Here is a 20,280-nt window from a genome sequence, read left to right as displayed (position 1 = left end):
CTCACACCCCTTCACCACTTCACCCCCTCCACCACCTCACCCCCACTCCCTCCACCACCTCACCCCCTCCACCACCTCACCCCCTCAACTACCTCACCCCCTCCACCACCTCACCCCCTCCACCACCTCACACCCCTTCAACACCTCACCCCCTCCACCACCTCACACCCCTTAAACACCTCACCCCCTCCACCACCTCACCCCCCCTCCACCACCTCACCCCCTTCAACACCTCACCCCCTCCACCACCTCACACCCCCTCCACCACCTCACCCCCACCCCCTCCATCACCTCACCCCGCTCCATCACCGCACCCCCACCCCCTCCACCACCTCACCCCCCATCACCCCCTTCCACCCCCCCGTCCCGTCCCGTCACCCACCCTCCACCACCTCACCCCCTCCCAGGCTGGGTAACTGAATCTTCTGTATCAGTGACAGGTTCAGAGCACGGGGGGGGGGGGGGGTCTTGGCACGGGGATGAGGTACCAGATTGACAGAGAGATGAGGGTGGTGTGTGTCGTGGAGGAGGGAGGAGGTGTAGCTCACAGATCACAGATAAGCATCAGTGAGAATATGAGAGGCCAGATGGTAATCGTTTTAGAGGAAATGAGACTATACCATCGCAAAGGAAACCACAGGAAAGAGGCTGACCTTGTGCACCTGTACTGCTGCTGCAGAGCTTTCGGGTTACACTGCAGACAGACACAGAGACATTGTGGTGTCCTAAAACTGTTCTCATCAAAAACAGGGCCAAAACATTCTAAAGTATCCATACTGAGGCCTGGATTGTACTGTGGGTGGACAATGGTGCAATATTTTGCGTTCTACTTATAAGGTAAGCATTTCTGTAACACCTTCCTGGTTTCTCTTTAAGATGGAGGCATAAACAATAAAGCCATTTGATTGGAAGATCAGCCTATTTATTTTTGGTACTTTGATGTAAAAAGTTAACCCAGAATTGTATGTGGGAACTTGTATTTATGAGCTAAATTTAAACCTACAATTCAAGCTTACAAACGCTTTTGCAAGACTTTAATCCCATTCCTACAAGCAGTTCATCTCCGGGCTTGAATATACTATTCTTCATAAATGGGTGCGAGTTGACACTCCTGAAATAGACGTAGGCACAGATGGAGAGTTAATCTAATGAGAAAAAAGTAAATGTCACAACACCACCCTTGCACTTTGGAGAGCAGATGTTGAAATGTCACGATGCTCAGGCTTAAATTAAGAGCAATACCTGTTAAGAGAAGGCTTCTGCAGGCCATTTATTTTTAACCCAAATTACTGAATGTTCTGTGTGATGAGAAGTATCATCTGAGAAATATATGAGTGGAGAATAATCCTCCCTGCAGAAAACATGTCTCCCCGGCTTCTGTTTCAGATGGTAAATTGGTTTCACAGATTGTCGATCTAGCCCTGTTATTGGTGCTCCACAGTTACTTTCAATGTGCAATTTTGAAACCATGATACTCAGCTGTGGGCGGCAGCATGATGAGAATACTGCACAGGAAATGGGATGTAAAAGGGATAAGCACATACCTGCATTTATTTATACCAGTTCAAGTCCACATCCACATCAAACAAGTGGAGAACATGTCTAACTGAAGCTACTTCACCAAAATGTCCGCCTACGAAATACTGGGCAGCAGACAGCTCAAATTGTCAAAATAGAAGTCCAATCAGATCGTCAAATGTCAGGTCAAAAGCAAATAAATCTGTATTTTCAGTTTGACTACTCATAGCGCATTTATGTATGTTTGTGCAGATGTTTGTTCTCTGAGCTGACACTATTGAGGCCAAATCTCTCTAGCCAGACCACAATGGCTTGAAGAAGAAGTGAGGCCATGGGTGGTATGCTGTGTAGCTGATGCTCATTGCTCACCAACACAGGAAGTCATTTTTGGTTGTTGCAAGGCTAAAATTAGCCAAGTAGACTTCTGTGCAATGACATCCGGGTAAGACTAAAGGAATGATGGTAATACCACATTAAAAAAAAAACATTGGTGGGCACTAAATGTTACTGGTTACAGAGTAGTAACAAGTCTGTGAAACCCTTATTGGGCTTGTTCTACAATTGTGGCCTAAGCATGTTGACAAGGTAGTTTGTCTTTGAGAGTAAATGCATGGCATCCACTCTCTTCTCTGTTTCTCATTTCAGCATCTGTCTCAGTTGGTGAACTTGCAAAAAGCAACAGCATCAGTAGCCAAAGATAATTGATAGGCTCTAGTCGAAAATAAATGTGAAAACAAAGAGAACAGGCAGGCTTTGAAAACCCATGACTCTAAGAGCTTAGTAGCCAAGAACTCCTGAAAGTGTTGCTTGTTTTTTAATGGCTGTGTTTTTCCCTCCGTATGCAATTTTCTCGTGGGATGTGGATGTAGCATCTCAATCATCTGTACTATATAAGCAAACATGCTCTGGTTCATCCCTTCATGGGGATTTGGCTGTGACTGATATTTAGTGAGATTCTTTTGGCAATGGTTATGCATACTTTCTCCTCTGTTTGGTTGATGGTTGATGATGGCACTGTTGGAGGATGCACCACTGGCTATTTCTATATTTTGCTCTTTAAAAAATGATAAAGTCACAGTTTCAGAAAAAGCATATTATTACCCCACTGAAAAAAAAAGCAAATATTACAAATGTATATATTTTTTGATATGGTTGAATTCTAACATTTAATGGTCTAGTGCCTCTTATCTGATCAGACCAGCTCTGTAGCCTTCAGTCGACTGTGTCTGTTGTGATGTGCATCTACTAATATCATCTCCATCTGAACATTGCTTAATATCACAAGAAATATATATTTGTGTTCTCTGAAACGGTCTTGCCAGCCATTGTCACCTATTTTATTCCATCAGGAGCCCCACTTCAAGGTGCTCATGCTAATTTCTTAACTTGTCAAACCATTTACACACCGTAGGGCAGAGAGTCTGTCGTCTGGTATTTATACAGAGGATAAAGGTATGGAATGTAAGATGGTATGAAACAGGCATGAGGCCAATGAAAGTCCTCTTTCAAACATAAAGAATACTAAGTGTACGTTCCAAATGGCAACCTATTCCCTCTATAGTGCGGGTGCCATTTGGGATGTTCCCACAGTACTTCTGCATGTGGTCAGTGGATGAAAGGTTCCAAGGACGGGCTGTTTTGGAACGTGCAGCCTTGTGTTAAATGCCAAGCTAATTATGTGCTTGGCCTCATCGTTAGCTGAAGAGAGGGACCAGCTATGAGTCTGCTGTGATTATGGTTAGTAATGGCTGACCTGTTGGTTCCACTTCAATGAACCTGGAAGGGGGGGGGGGGGGGTTTAGAGCTTGCAACTCTTCCTGTTATTAGGGCTGTAGTCCAAACACGTTAATTTTACCTCCTCAACCCTTGCATAAGCGACTTTCCCTCTGGGGACTCCACGTCGAAACCGGATGCAGTTTGATTGCCGTCTTAAGTAGAGGTCCAATTCACAAACGTTGCCCCCTCGGCCCTAGATTTAGGTCGAGGGAGCTAGTGAAGAACTTTGATCACTAGTGGGGTTGATATGACCCACAATTCAATGCTAACTGTAGTCACGTGTTAAACTCCGGTGGCTGCGAAGTGTAAAATCTAATCAACAAGGCTGCGTATAAAGGAGCCTATAAAACATACAGTTGAAGTCGTAAGTTTACATACATCTTAGCCAAATACATTTACACTCAGTTTTTCACAATTTCTGACATTTAATCTGAGTACAAATTCCCTGTCTTAGGGCAGTTAGGATCATCACATTATTTTAAGAATGTGAAATGTCAGAATAATAGTAGAGAGAATTATTTCTTTCTGCTTTTATTTCTTTCATCACATTCCCAGTGGGTCAGAAGTTTGCATACACTCAATTAGTATTTGGTAGCATTGCCTTTAAATTGTTTAATTTAGGTCAAACGTTTCAGGTAGCCTTCCACAAGCTTCTCACAATAAGTTGGGTGAATTTTGGCCCATTCCTCTTGACAGAGCTGGTGTAACTGAGTCAGGTTTCTAGGCCTCCTTGCTCGCACACGCTTTTTCAGTTCTGCCCACAAATATTGAGGTCAGGGCTTTGTAATGGCCACTCCAATACCTTGACTTTGTTGTCCTTAAGCCATTTTGCCACAACTTTGGAAGTATGCTTGGGGTCATTGTCCATTTGGAAGACCCATTTGCGACCAAGCCTTCACAATTAACTTACGTTTGACCCAAGTTAAACTATTTAAATGCAATGCTACCAAATACTAATTGAGTGTATGTAAACTTCTGACCCACTGGGGATGTGATGAAAGAAATAAAAGCAGAAATAAATCATTCTCTCTACTATTATTCTGACATTTCACATTCTTAAAATAAAGTGGTGATCCTAACTGGCCTAAGACAGGGAATTTTTACTCTAATTAATTGTCAGGAATTGTTAATAATTGCATTTAAATGTATTTGGCTGTGAACGTAAACCTCCGACTTCAACTGTAGGTCTTTACTGATAGGCCCTCGGTGAAGTACTACATTCAACGACTTTTGAGAGTGAATGTATAGTGTAAATTCCCTTATGCATCTCTTCTCTCCTGTCAGTCAGTCTGTCCCTCTTACCAACTGTCTGTGTGTCTGTTTGTCTAGTCCCATTTCATTTCAGACATATATTTTCAGACGCGGGAGAGATATCACTGTATTGTCGGTCAAGGCCTCTCAAATTCTGTTAATGTCCTTTGCCCTCCAACCCTCCACCACCCACGCTGCCAGTTCCACCATCTGTCACATTGTGGCTTGTTTAGTCAAAGTGGGTGAAGTGAGCGTAAAGCATTATTGTGGCATTAATGTGGTGGGCCGCGTGAAGAGGGCATTGTCTTCTTCTGGGTTGCAGCACAGTCATGTTAAAACATGGCCCAACACCAGCACTCACACCACAGTAGACTCAGTTACAGTAAATGAATAATGACGTTTCTGAGACATTTCTGATTAGACTGCAAAGGTTTTACTGATTTCAGGGGAAACATCCTGATGGTACTTTATGTGGAGCTAATGATGACTCTAATATACACCAGACAAAAACAAACTATTAGGTAACGTATTAGGTAACGAGTCACCAGTTTCATGCAGTTTGTGTGAAGTCTACAGTATGTGAGAATCTCACATTGAAGTAGCTCCTTCTCATTCTCCACAGGAACCTTAGAAGAGAGGCAACATGACCAAACAGAGATATGGTCGCTATAGCAACATGGAGGAGGATGAGTATCATGTCCCTGATAACCATGAAGAAGAGTTCTTGGTGCACATCCTTCCTGCCAGAGCCTCCGAGTCAGACAGAGACTATGCAGGTACGAACTCTAGTCCCTGACAATCTATTAGATAGAATAATAGAATTAGAGCAGGTAAAAAGTAGAAAACAGAGAAGTTGCTCTTCCATCTTGTATTAAAGGTATGATTAGCTATCCACACATGACAAATACAAAGTACCTATAATTAACATACTGTATATCTATAATTAAACTTAAAATGTAATATGTAAAAAATAATAAAAAATAATGTTTTACTTTGCATTGTGTATTTTACGAGACGTTTTAAAACATTCAAGCACAAAGTAGATTTAGACTAGATTAGAAGCTCCATTGTGCACCAGTCTAATAAGAAGTAAGTAAATAAAGTGTGGGCAAGAACAAGTGTGACATCCAAACCCAATGTGAGACAGAAAGCGGAGCTGTAAGTGAGATCTCATGCTGCTGAGAGAGGCCTCTGTGTGGATCTCTAGAGCCATCTGTAGGCCAATCAAATCCACACTGTGGGAGAGATACAATTATCCTGAAATTAACGGGGAGAGAATAGCATGAGTTGTGTCAGTAAACTCCTCATGGATTATGGATGGTCTGTAGTAATACCACAATCAGGGGCCGCAGGGGCACACAGCTGCTCTGTAGTAATACCACAGGCAGGGGCCCCACAGCTGCGCTGTAGTAATTTGACAGTCAGGGGCCCCACAGCTGCTCTGCAGTAATATTACAGTCTGGGGCCCCACAGATGCTCTGTAGTAATACCACAGTCAGGGGCCCCACAGCTTCTCTGTAGTAATACCACAGGGGCCCCACAGCTGCTATATTGTAATACCACAGTCAGGGGCCCCACAGCTGCTATATTGTAATATTACAGTCAGGTGCCCGCAGCTGCTCTGTAGTAATATGACAGTCAGGAGCCCCACAGCTGCTCTGTAGTAATACCACAGTCAGGAGCCCCACAGCTGCTCTGTAGTAATACCACAGTCAGGAGCCCCACAGCTGCTCTGTATTATATGATAGTCAGGAGCCCCAAAGCTGCTCTGTAGTAATATGATAGTCAGGTGCCCCACATCTGCTCTGTAGTGATATTACAGTCAGGGTCCCCACAGCTGCTCTGTAGTAATACCACAGTCAGGAGCCCCACAGCTGCTCTGTAGTAATAATGTTACTAATAATAATGTTGAGATGAATAATAATGATATTCTTTCTTTAAAGATAGGGACATTTCCAGATCCTCCTATGCTCAGAGTATCAGCTCCACTTCATGTGTACGTGATTTTCCTCAGTTCTTCTTTTACATCGCACAATTTGCCAGTTTACATCCAATCAACAGTGAGTTTAAACCCATTATTTAAACATGATATTAATGTTTATTGCCATGTTTTGTCTTGCTTGTAGGGCAGCCCTATCATACCCCCACGGCATCCCAAAAGAGGCCTCCCTTGTACTTCTCCAGGTAACTGAAACCCAAATAATTACTGATTGAAGCGCATATAAGAGTTGGTAGAGAGTTCCAATACAGACACTCCTTGGTCATGTTTCAAGTTTGGTCAATGGATCCATGGCATTGTTTTGAATAGGAAATACCGGACCTTCTGTCAACCGCCAACTGAAGCCCAGAAAACCAAGGAGGACCCAGTTAGGTAATAATCACCAAACAGGAGTTGTCATTTTATCTTTATTTAACTAAGCAAGTCAGTTAAGAACAAATTCTTATTACAATGACGGCCTACCCCGGCCAAACCCAGATGACGCTGGGCCAATTGTGCACCGCCCTATGGGACTCCCAATCACAGTGGGATGTGATTCAGCCTGGATTCAAACCAGGGACTGTAATGTCACCTCTTGCCCTGAGATGCAGTGCCTTAGACCGCTGCGCCACTCATCAGTAATCATTGGTGATAATAATGTAATCTATTAATATCAGTTTTGATTGGGATAATTGATAATAATCGGTGCATGCAGAAAATGACTGCATTTATTCCAATTCATAAACATGATGATGTCAAGATGGTCATATAGCACAGCAAAGGTAATCCAGTTCAAGAGCTGTTGTTTTACAGATGACAGAGCACAAGTCATGGAGCCTACAGAACAGGTAAATGTTTTACACTGTTAAAAAAATTATACTATTCAGCATTTCAAACAAAAGCTCAAATCAAATCAAATCAAATGTATTGGTCACATACACATGGTTAGCAGATGTTAATGTGAGTGTAGCGAAATGCTTGTGCTTCTAGTTCCGGCAATGCAGTAATAACCAACGAGTAATCTAACCTAACAATTCCAAAACTACTACCTTATAGACACAAGTGTAAGGGGATAAAGAATATGTACATAAAGATATATGAATGAGTGATGGTACAGAACAGCATAGGCAAGATACAGTAGATGGTATAGAGTACAGTATATACATATGAGATGAGTAATGTAGGGTATGTAAACAAAATGGCATAGTTTAAAGTGGCTAGTGATACATGTATTACATAAAGATGCAGTAGATGATATTGAGTACAGTATATACATATACATATGAGATGAGTAATGTAGGGTATGTAAACATTATATTAAGTAGCATTGTTTAAAGTGGCTAGTGATATATTTTCCATCAATTTCCATCAATTCCCGTTTTTAAAGTGGCTGGAGTTGAGTCAGTGTGTTGGCAGCAGCCATTCATTGTTAGTGGTGGCTGTTTAACAGTCTGATGGCCTTGAGATAGAAGCTGTTTTTCAGTCTCTCGGTCCCTGCTTTGATGCACCTGTACTGACCTCGCCTTCTGGATGATAGCGGGGTGAACAGGCAGTGGCTCGGGTGGTTGTTGTCCTTGATGATCTTTATGGCCTTCCTGTGACATTGGGTGGTGTAGGTGTCCTGGAGGGCAGGTAGTTTGCTCCCGGTGATGCGTTGTGCAGACCTCACTACCCTCTGGAGAGCCTTACGGTTGTGGGCGGAGCAGCTGCCGTACCAGGTGGTGATACAGCCCGACAGGATGCTCTCGATTGTGCATCTGTAGAAGTTTGTGAGTGCTTTTGGTGACAAGCTGAATTTCTTCAGCCTCCTGAGGTTGACCTTCTTCACGGTGCTGTCTGTGTGGGTGGACCAATTCAGTTTGTCCGTGATGTGTACACCGAGGAACTTAAAACTTACTACCCTCTCCACTACTGTCCCATCGATGTGGATAGGGGGGTGCTCCCTCTGCTGTTTCCTGAAGTCCACAATCATCTTCTTTGTTTTGTTGACGTTGAATGTGAGGTTATTTTCCTGACACCACACTCCGAGGGCCCTCACCCCCTCCCTGTAGGCCGTCTCGTCGTTGTTGGTAATCAAGCCTACCACTGTTGTGTAGTCTGCAAACTTGATGATTGAGTTGGAGGCGTGCGTGGCCACGCAGTCGTGGGTGAACAGGGAGTACAGGAGAGGGCTCAGAAAGCACCCTTGTGGGGCCCAAGTGTTGAGGATCAGCGGGGTGGAGATGTTGTGACCTACCCTCACCACCTGGGGGCGGCCTGTCAGGAAGTCCACTACCCAGTTGCACAGGGCGGGGTCGAGACCCAGGGTCTCGAGCTTGATAACTAGTTTGGAGGGTACTATGGTGTTAAATGCTGAGCTGAAGTCGATGAACAGCATTCTCACATAGGTATTCCTCTTGTCCAGATGGGTTAGGGCAGTGTGCAGTGTGGTTGAGATTGCATCGTCTGTGGACCTATTTGGGCGGTAAGCAAATTGGAGTGGGTATAGGGTGCCAGGTAGGGTGGAGGTGATATGGTCCTTGACTAGTCTCTCAAAGCACTTCATGATGACGGAAGTGAGTGCTACGGGGCGGTAGTCGTTTAGCTCAGTTACCTTAGCTTTCTTGGGAACAGGGACAATGGTGGCCTTCTTGAAGCATGTGGGAACAGCAGACTGGGATAAGGATTGATTGAGTATGTCCGTAAACACACCAGCCAGCTGGTCTGCGCATGCTCTGAGGACGCGGCTGGGGATGCCTTATGGGCCTGCAGCCTTGCGAGGGTTAACACGTTTAAATGTTTTCCTCACATCGGCTGCAGTGAAGGAGAGTCAGCAGGTTTTGGTTGCGGGCCTTGTCAGTGGTACTGTATTGTCCTCAAAGCGGGCAAAAAAAAGTTATTTAGTCTGCCTGGGAGCAAGACATCCTGGGTCTTGACAGGGCTGGTTTTCTTTTTGTAATCCGTGATTGACTGTAGACACTGCCACATACCTCGTGTGTCTGAGCCGTTGAATTGTGACTCTACTTTGTCTCTATACTGATGCTTAGCTTGTTTAATTGCCTTGCGGAGGGAATAGCTACACTGTTTGTATTCGGTCATGTTTCCGGTCATCTTTCCCTGGTTAAAAGCAGTGGTTTGTGCTTTCAGTTTCACGAGAATGCTGCCATCAATCCACGGTTTCTGGTTTGGGAATGTTTTAATCGTTGCTATGGGAACGTCATCATCAATGCACTTTATAATGAACTCGCTCACCGAATCAGCGTATTCGTCAATGTTGTTGTTTGACGCAATGCGGAACATATCCCAGTCCGAGTGATCGAAGCAGTCTTGAAGCGTGGAATCAGATTGGTCGGACCAGCGTTGAACAGACCTGAACGCGGGAGCTTCTTGTTTTAGTTTCTGTCTTGTAGGCAGAAACTAAAAAGCTCTGGGAAAGACCAAGAGGTTGACAATTAAGATTTACAAACAAAAAACATTTTCCAAACTGGAAAAGAGTGCCAAATTTAAAATACATTCCTCTTGATATTCCTCTTTTCCAGAACATGCTACTCCCACCAAGGTAATAGTCCCTCTAATCTATTTATCAGTATTATGTTTCTAAGTCCAGTATTTTCGTTTTGAAACCTTTGTTGAGACTTTAATACGGTTTGGTTCCAGGTCCCCACCATCCTTACCTAAGGACCTAATGAACAAGCTGTCTGGGCTGAACCTCCAGAGGCCCTGCAGGAGAGAGTGAGTTATTGTCCATATACCTAACACCATAGGGACATTAAGGGGACACTAATGCAATGTTATATGGAGTATTAGTGCCACCTGTTGGTTGAATGTGATTCCACCATGACCCATCTCAGAAATTACATTCACCTATAGTTATATTTCCAATTGAAAGAGAATTGTAAAATGGGTCTGTCTCTTTTCCTCTCCAGCAGACAGAGAAGACAAGAAAATGTAAGAGGTTAAATCACATATTGTATGCCTAATTTTAGCTAAAAGTCTATTTTTGGGTGAATCTATCTACATGGATGCAGTGTTAGCGGTCCATAAAACGTTCTTGCTAAAACTGACTAACACGTAAATGAATAGCTATTAAGGATGGTTGCTTCACGTTCATCACGTATAATGTATGCTTCATATTAATTATAGGTGGAATGCAATACACCCTCAAATAGTGAGTACTATTTCAATTCCATATTAAAGAAACCAAACACTCTAAGGTTGTAATAATAATAGAAATGTTAACATATTTTAGGTAATTGTTTAAGGAGAGAGCAAACTATCCAAAGACATTCACTGGACCTTGAATCTCAACTCAACACAGACATAAGGTACTAGGGAGGAATTTTCGTGAAGGTCTTTAAAACCACTACAATAGTTCATGAGTATTTTTCTATGTTTAAGATAACACATTATTTGATTCTTGAATTAGGTTACAACAAAGGCACCATATCCCAGGTAAATAAGACCTTGTCATCTCAACATTTTGTATAGTTTAATTGCATTTATCTCCAATGTACCTATAGAAAATAAACAACTGTGTCGGGTATGATGAATGCAATTGAAAGCCTGTCTTGTTTTATGCCATGTAGAAGAGTCCTCAGTGAAGCGCCAACAACACCATGAGTGGCCTCAAACCAAAGATGACGTGGAGCAGCATGACTTTGTCCCCAAGGAAAGACCGTGTCAGGTATGCTGCCTGAATACACCAGGCACATCTCCAAATGGGTGATATCCACCAAATCAAACAGGACAATGATGTGCTTGAAGATTACTTGGAAGTAATGAAAGAACCAAAACTATGACAGAAAATGCCAATGTACTGTAGCTTACATGATTGGCCCGTTTATGAAATTACAATATGCTTTATTTTTTTCCAGACATACAATGAACAAGACTGGTACATAGGAGCTTGTGATCGAGCAGAGGCTGAACATGCCTTACACCTGGTGAATAAGGTTTGTAATGTGAGGTGTTATTTAAGTAACGAGGCACAAAGGGAGCACTGTATATGTCACGACTTCTGCCGAAGTCGTTGCCTCTCCTTGTTCGGGCGGTGCTCGGCGGTCGACGTCACCGGCCTTCTAGCCATCATTGATCCATTTTTCATTTTCCATTGGTTTTGTCTTGTCTTCCCACACACCTGTTTTCAATCCCATTCATTACCTGTTGTGTATTTAATCCTCTGTTTCCCCTCATGTCTTTGTCAGAGATTGTTTTATGTCAAGTGTTGTTTTATGTTGTATAGGTGCGCGACGGGTCCTCGTACCCATGTTCGTTTATGTCTGTACGTATTTAGTGTTTGGAGCATGTTAAGTGGACTTATATTAAAAGACTCCATTTACACTCCGTTTGACTCTCCTGCGCCTGACTTCCCTGCCACCTATACACACGACTCTGACAGTATATTTTAATGTACAGTAGTAATTAAGTAATATTAATGATACAATCTATATAAAATGATTACGTACTGCTTATGAATGTGTTATGTATGGGTTGTAACTTTGAAGTCAGTGTATATGTACTCTTTCAATAAAGTGTTACCCAAATGTCTCCCTAACAGAATGGGGCATTTTTGGTGCGGAATTGCTCAAGGAACACGAAGAGCGAACCCTTTGTCTTAGCAGTGTTTCATGACAAGAGAGTTTTCAACGTTAAAATTCGGTTCATTGATAGCACCTCCAAGTATGTCCTTGGGACTGGGCAAAGTGCCAATGATGTGAGTAGACAAGTAAGAATGAGTACTTTACCTTAGTAGACTTTACTTGAACTTTGCTTGAGTAGATTTGAATTGACTTTAACGCAGAGATCCGCAATGGCCGAAACAGCGCCACTGGCCGCTGCAGGCCGCTTTGTTATTGTTTTTGTTTTGAGGAAATGAGCCTCCAGCATCACAGTAAAAAAAAACATGGTAGTAGGCCTATATACGCTGCTGTTCTACCACACGTGCAATGAACAAAAACTGTGTTTGTTGTTTTAAAGTAACATCTTTGTTGTTGTAATACTGCAAACGGACGTGGCAGTTTCACCGATATGGATTGTTGCTATAAGAATCACTCTATCACACTTTAAGTATGAAGCTTATCCTTACATGGCTAACATGAATGCTTTATTTTCTCCCTAGATGTTTGATTCTGTGGCAGACATCGTCAGATTTCACTCCATATTCCCTGTCGTCCTGATCAATGGGAGGAACCAATTAGCTAACAGATATCAGGGGAACTGTGTGTTGACATACCCAATCACAAAAGAGGTTGTCAACCAACTGTTGGAATGAAAGGCCCTCTGTGCCCAAGCAATAACTATCACATTTTGTCTGAGTTGATCCACTGGATTTGTCTGTATTTATCTGTTTTGTAATGTGCTATATTTTACTATAAATTGTCACATTTCGCTCTCTACTCTGTACATAGACTCACCATTGTCTTGCCTCTGAGTACATGTACTGTATAGACATTATGTAAACTTGCCTAAATAAAAAGTTTTAAGGAAGCATTGAGACTGACTTAGAAATGTGTTTTTCTGTTGCAAAAGTAAAACAGATAATTCAAGTATAAATCAAGGAGTCACTGCTAATACAGAACTGGAAGGCAATTTCTCTGTGTCACACTTCTGTGTGAAGAACAAATCAATAGATATCTAACAAAGATTTATGGATGAATACCAACAGGTCCATTCAGTTGATGAGTTACCAGCCTCATCAACTGAGCACCCAACACGTCTATTTCTACGGGCACAAGCACTGTTCATGACACAAACTTTTCACACCACTCCTGTTGGTGGAGAGAATTTTGCAAGTTTAAAGCTTATTTCCTGCAGTTCTACACATTTTGTCATGGGGTGCAAAGAACATTTTATAGTTTTAAAGCAAATGTTCTTGCAATTCTATACATTGTGTCATGTATAGTGTGTATTAATGTGATATTTGAGTGACTAAAATTAAAACAATATCTATGGCCTGAAAAAAACAAATTAAAAAAACGTTAGCTGACATGGGCTTGTTGATCTGGACATATCAAACAAGTTATTAATAGCACTGTAAGTAATGCAATGACTGACATGACAAGAGGAACTGATGATGCACTTCCCAATTTCGAAATTGCACCTTGTGCATTCTACTATTACAACATTCAAGAGTACATTTAAAGCCGGACTGAGTTCCGGCTTTAAACGTGTATTTATATATAAACATGTTTGGGGGCTGGGAGCACGCCCCAGTGTTTGGGAAACACTGGTCTACTTGGTCACAGTCATGTAGGAATGAAATTAATATCCTGATTGGCTGCATCACTAGGACTCAAACACAAAGATGAGTTTAGAGATGAACTGCTCCGTGATTCTACTGGTTCTCACTGGAGCAGTTTACACCTCAATTCTAAATACGATTCTCATTTCATTATCTTGGGTGATTCTACTATTAATGTCCAGAGGGGTATAACCAAATCCCAGAATTATTTAGAGTTCTGCACATGTGAGAGAATGTACTATAGAGCAGGGTTCTCCAAACTCAGTCCTCGGGTGCATGTTTTGGTTTTTGCCCGAGTACTAAACAGCTGATTCAAATAATCTAAACTTGATGACGAGTTGATTATTTGAAACCAGCTGTGTAGTGCTAGGAGGAAGAAAAAAACATGCACCCGAGGGGAGGGGGGCTGAGTTTGAGAAACCCTGCTATAGAACACTAAACCAATGTGCTTCATAAAGCATTATATAGTGTTGTCATATTTACAGTACCAGTCAAAAGCTTGCATTGACTGACAGTTCTTAGCACCAGTAGACTAGCTAGCTATGTAAACAACACCCTGCAAACATTTGATTATGTTTAAGGCTTATGTAAGGTCTCTATTCAATCCGCTGCAGATGTCGGCTCAATTGGAAATGACCTTTACATTTCTAGCGTTCTATCTGTAACACCAGCGATACAGATTGAATAGAGCCCTACATTTGGTAAGAGAATAAGATGTTGTCATCTGTGTATTTAAATGAGGGGCTTAAATGTGACTATCCCACAATAAGCCAATAGTATTTGGCTTTTTGAACTTCCGACTTCAACTAAATGTTTCTGATAGAGGAATTCTAAATTCCTATGTATTTTGTAGCCAAAACCAATTTGCACTCGTTCTAGTTCATTAATGAGGTGTATGTTCATTAATTATACATGAAGTAGATCGAGACCAGTCTTAAAAGCCAGGTAAACAGCGTTTAATTCCAGAGAGTACTGACTACATACACATATTTCCACAGGTTATAAACTGAAAATGACATCATCAGTTTCCCACACTCTCTCCGATTCCCACAATAGCCCAGTGTTTTCAGGTCCAGAGATGTTTTCTACTCCCCTCATAAACCAGACATTCTAATCTGTCTAAAATATATACTTTTCTCCACTAATGGAACACAAACCAAACATTCTTATCTGTCTGAAAAGCTATATCATCTCTCCCCCTTAAACCCGCAAGGTACAGACAATTAATTCGTTTTTACTTACATTTTCAGTAACAGCTTAACCAAGAACCCATACCTTTCATACCATAACATAATAGTATTAGAATAAATGGTTCTAATCAAAAATGTATACATAATTAATCATTTCAACTATAATTTCCTCTAACAGTTTCCTCATACACATTGATTGATTAATTGATCTTATACTATATAAATAACGTACATTTTTCAAAACTAATCCAATCTATAAGCAGTTAGATTTCTTGCACACTTTACTGAGATTGTTGTTCCAGTATAGATCATTTAGTTAATGTTACATTATACAGTTGAAGTCGGAAGTTTAGATACACTTAGGTTGAAGACAATAAAACTCGCTTTTCGACCACTCCACAAATTTATTGTTAACAAACTATAGCTTTGGCAAGTAGGTTAGGACATCTACTTTGTGCATGACACAAGTCATTTTTCCAACAATTGTTCACAGACAGATTATTTCACTTATAATTCAATGTATAACAATTCCAGTGGGTCAGAAGTTTACATACACTAAGTTGACTGTGCCTTTAAACAGCTTGGAAAATTCCAGGAAATGATGTCGTGACTTTAGAAGCTTCTGATAGGCTAATTGAAATCATTTGAGTCAATTGGAGGTGCACCTGTGGATGTATTTCAAGGCCTACCTTCAAACTCACTGCCTCTTTGCTTGACATCATGAGAAATTCAAAAGAAATCAGCCAAGACCTCAGACAAATAATTGTAGACCTCCACAGGTCTGGTTCATCCTTGGGAGCAATTTCCAAACACCTGAAGGTACCAAGTTCATCTGTACAAACAATAGTACGCAAGCATAAACACAATGGGACCATGCAGCCGTCATACCGCTCAGGAAGGAGATGCATTTTGTCTCCTAGAGATTAACGTACTTCGGTGCGAAAAGTGCAAATCAATCCCAGAACAACAGCAAAGGACCTTGTGAAGATGCTGGAGGAAACAGGTACAAAGTATCTATATCCACAGTAAAAACGAGTCCTATATCGACATAACTTGAAAGGTCACTCAGCAAGGAAGAAGCCGCTGCTCCAAAACCGCCAACAAAAAGCCAGAATACGGTTTGCAACTGCACAAAAATCGTACTTTTTGGAGAAATGTTCTCTGGTCTGATGAAACAAAAATAGGCCATAATGACCATCGTTATGTTTGGAGGAAAAAGGGGGAGGCTTGCAAGCCGAAGAACACCATCCCAACCATGAAACACGGGGGGTGGCAGTATCATGTTGTGGGGGTGCTTTGCTGCAGTAGGGACTGGTGACTGCACAAAGTAGATGGCTTCATGAGGTAGTAAAATTATGTGGATATATTGAAGCAACATCTCAAGACATCAGTCAGGAAGTTAAAGCTTGGTCGCAGATGTCACGTTCTGACCTTTATTTCCTTTGTTTTGTATTTATTGAGTATGGTCAGGGCGTGAGTTGGGTGGGTAGTCTATGTTTGTTTTTCTATGATTTGGCGATTTGTATGTTTCGGCCTAGTATGGTTCTCAATCAGAGGCAGGTGTCATTAGTTGTCTCTGATTGAGAATCATACTTAGGTAGCCTGGGTTGCACTGTTTGTTTGTGGGTGATTGTCTATGCTAGTTGCTTGTGTCAGCACAGGTCTCATTTGTAGCTTCACGGTCGTTATTGGTTTATTGTTTTTGTATGCAGTGTTCAGTACTTTCTTTAATTAAATATTCACTATGAACATATACCACGTCGCATTTTGGTCCTCTGATCCTTCTCGCCTCTCCTCTTCAGATGAAGAGGAGGAAGACCGTGACAGAATCACCCACCAACCAAGGACCAAGCGGCGTGGTAAAGGACAGCAACGACAGCAGCGGCAGCAGCAACAACAGCGGCCAGCATCACAGGACTCCTGGACATGGGAGGAGATATTGAACGGAGAGGGACACCCTGGGCACAGGCTGGGGAATATCGCCGCCCCAAAGCAGAGCTGGAGGCAGCGAAAGCTGAGCGGCGGCGATATGAGGAGGCCGCACGGCAGCGCGACAGGTACGAGAGGCATCCCCCCAAAAAAATGGGAGGGGGGGGGCACATGATGTGTGGGGCTAAGCCAGGTAGCAGACCTGAGCTCACTCCTCGTGCTTATTATAAGCAGCGCGTTACTGGTCAGGCACCGTGTTATGCGGTTAAGCTCACGGTGTCGCCAGTACGTGCCCATAGCCTGGTGCGCTATAGGGCAGCCCCCCCGAGAGTATCATGCGAGTGTGGGCATCCAGCCAGGGCGTATGGTGCCTGCTCAGCGTGTCTGGTCGCCGGTACGCCGTTTCGGGCCAGGGTATCCTGGCCGGCTCTGCGTGCTGTGTCTCCGGGGCGCTGGGAGGGTGCAGTGCGTCCTATGCCTGCGCTCCGCTCGTGCCGGGCAAATGTGGGAGTGGAGCTTAAGGGAGAGGTGTGTGTAGTAGGCACTAGATCTCCCGTGCTTACCCACAGCCCGGTTCAACCTGTGCCTGCACTCTGGAGGGTCCGGGCTAGAGTAGTGATCCAGCCTGGGGGAGTGGTGGCAAGGCTGCGCACCAGAGCTCCAGTGCTCCCGTACAGCCCGGTCCTTCAGGTGCCTCCTCCTAACACCAGGCCTCCTGGAGGTCTCCCCAGCCTGGTGGGTCCTGTGGCAGCCCCACGCACCAGGCTGTTTCTCTGTCTCCTCCCTACAAGTGGTCCTATCTGTCCGGCGCTGCCGGAGTCTCCCGCCTGTCCGGCGCTGCCAGAGTCTGAGGCGCCAGAGCCCCTCAGCCCAGAGCCCCTCAGCCCAGAGCCCCTCAGCCCAGGGCCCCTCAGCCCAGAGGCGCCAGAGCCCCTCAGCCCAGAGGCGCCAGAGCCCCTCTGTCCCGAGCTTCCGCCCCTCTGTCCCGAGCTTCCGCCCCTCTGTCCAGTGGGGTCATTTAGAAGGGTTGCCATGGTTAGGAAGCCACGGAGGCGGACAATGAGGCGGACTAAGACGATGGTGAAGTGGGGTCCACGTCCCGCGCCAGATCCGCCACCGCGGACAGACGCCCACCCAGACCCTCCCCTATAGGTTAAGGTTTTGCGGCCGGAGTCCGCACCTTTGGGGAGGGGTACTGTCACGTTCTGACCTTTATTTCCTTTGTTTTGTATTTATTGAGTCGTTATTGGTTTATTGTTTTTGTATGCAGTGTTCAGTACTTTCTTTAATTAAATATTCACTATGAACACATACCACGCCGCATTTTGGTCCTCTGATCCTTCTCGCCTCTCCTCTTCAGATGAAGAGGAGGAAGACCGTGACAGCAGATGGGTCTTCCAAATGGACAATGACCCCAAGCATACTTCCAAAGTTGTGGGAAAATGGTTTAAAGCCCTGGCCTCAATCCTATAGAATATTTGTGAGCAAGGAGGCCTACAAACCTGAGTCAGTTACACCAGTTCTGTCAGGAGGAATGGGCCAAAATTCACCCAACTTATTGTGGGAAGCTAGTGGAAGGCTACCTGAAACATTTGACCCAAATTAAACGATTTAAAGGCAATGCTACCAAATACTAATTGAGTGTATGTAAACTTCTGATCCACTGGGAATGTGATGAAATAAATAAAAGCTGAAATAAATCATTCTCTCTACTATTATTCTGACATTTCACATTCTTAAAATAAAGTGGTGATCCTAACTAACCTAAGACAGGGAATTTCTACTAGGATTAAATATCAGGAACTGTGAAAAACTTTAAATGTATTTGGCTAAGGTGTATGTAAACTTCTGACTTCAACTGTAGGTCTTTCACTATATCAGTCGTTTTGAGTGCAGTTTGTGGGTGATAAAATGGAAATTCTGTCTCTGGTTGGATTCAAATACGAAAAAGTAAATCACTTCATAAATCAGTGTATTGTGACTTGCAGGTCTGATCTGGCCCATGAGACAGGATTTTCAGACCACAATGTCGAGGATAACTAGGCCATAATGTCGAGGATAACTAGGCCATAACTAAAGGCCTTATGAAATGTATAAAGTGGTCAAAAAGGGGTTCACCTTTAATTGATAAAACAGTAAAGTCAGTAAACATTTCAGTACTGGAAGTTCTTGAACACATCAACCTTAACTATGCCACTAACAAACACAGTCATGGGTGGGTATCACTCATATTCACTTTAAAGGCATACTGGGAAATATACATATGCGGTTTTACACGAACCCTACTGCCACGTTCTGACCTTAATTTCCTTTGTTTTGTCTTTATTTAGTATGGTCAGGGCGTGAGTTGGGGTGTGCAGTCTATGTGTGTTTTTCTATGTTGGGGTTTTGAGTTCAGCCTAGTATGGTTCTCAATCAGAGGCAGGTGTCATTAGTTGCCTCTGATAGAGAATCATACTTAGGTAGCCTGGGTTTCACTTTTGGTTTGTGGGTGTTTGTTTCCGTGTGAGTGTTTGTTGCCACAGTACTGTTTCGGTTTTTTTTATGGACACTTACCACGCTGCGCATTGGTCCTCCGATCCTTCTCGCTACTCCTCCTCAGAAGAGGAGGAAGAATGCCGTTACACCTACAGTGTTAAAATAATGTGTTCAATTGTTTAAAAAGTGTTTTAGCAAATAAATATGTTCTGGTGTTTACAATCTAAACACTGTGCATTTTTTATTGAAAATATAAATACCTTTATACCGTTTTTAGTTGTGTTCAGTTATGTAAACACCTGGATTTACAGTGTTCAACTGTTGTTAATCACAGGTTTCCTGATTTCTAGTTTCTAGTGAGATTTTTATTGTTTTGGTATGTGTGTGTGATAGGTCTTTAAATCAAATACTGTGTTTTTTAATGACTTTGAAATCACAAAACATTCCCACCAGCTCTCTTAAACTTGCTAACATTAGCCTGTGAGAAAGTAGAGTGTTAAGGGCCTAGGAAGGTAAGCACTTTGAGATGTCTTTCTGTTATGAAAAGCAGCCATAGAAGTTTCAGAGATTTCAGGGTAGCGCACGACAACAATGTGCTTATTTTTGCAGTTTATTTTTCTTTCATCAGGTGAAGGAATCCATTTTACATTATGTTTCTACAGTGAAACCTTAATTATTACATTGTAAAGATACATTTTTACTTCAGCTATTTGTAACATGCAATAAAGTCTCTTAGAAGCAGTGAATACAGGGATAAGGTATTTGGTACCTCATTTCAAGTGTGGCCCTCCTGGCCTTGGCCAACAGATCCTTGACATTGTCAGCTAAATTGAACCATGTTAATCAGTTTTCGAGAAGTCAAAAACGGTGTATTTTATGTCAAGCTGTGATGGTTATATAGCCTGTAATACAAAGTTGCAAAATAAAAGCCTGGAAACATA

General features: G+C 42.8%; 1 protein-coding gene across 5 annotated transcripts; it reads left to right on the top strand.

Moving 5' to 3' along the window:
- Window positions 1–644: 644 nt before the first annotated feature.
- LOC115130892 (cytokine-dependent hematopoietic cell linker) lies at window positions 645–20,280 on the top strand. Of its 5 annotated transcripts, none has more exons than XM_029662458.2 (16): window positions 655–837; window positions 5,168–5,321; window positions 6,489–6,541; window positions 6,672–6,729; window positions 6,854–6,916; window positions 7,337–7,371; window positions 10,042–10,061; window positions 10,160–10,234; window positions 10,432–10,450; window positions 10,646–10,670; window positions 10,752–10,827; window positions 10,929–10,954; window positions 11,089–11,186; window positions 11,377–11,454; window positions 12,060–12,227; window positions 12,621–12,995. In XM_029662458.2, the coding sequence occupies exons 2-16, from the start codon at window positions 5,189–5,191 to the stop codon at window positions 12,771–12,773; spliced, it is 1,080 nt and encodes a 359-aa protein (XP_029518318.1). In that variant the 5' UTR covers window positions 655–837; window positions 5,168–5,188; the 3' UTR covers window positions 12,774–12,995. The 5 variants fall into 5 exon arrangements, with proteins under 5 accessions (XP_064875898.1, XP_029518318.1, XP_029518316.1 ...); XM_029662456.2 differs by having other exon boundaries at window positions 656–837; window positions 10,429–10,450; XM_029662459.2 differs by having other exon boundaries at window positions 661–837; window positions 10,429–10,450; window positions 12,060–12,215.

Source organism: Oncorhynchus nerka, linkage group LG6 (assembly GCF_034236695.1).
Source record: "Oncorhynchus nerka isolate Pitt River linkage group LG6, Oner_Uvic_2.0, whole genome shotgun sequence".
Taxonomy (NCBI): Eukaryota; Metazoa; Chordata; class Actinopteri; order Salmoniformes; family Salmonidae; genus Oncorhynchus; species Oncorhynchus nerka.
The sequence above is the reverse complement of the archived record's forward strand: the minus strand, read 5'-3'. Positions and strand labels throughout refer to the sequence as shown.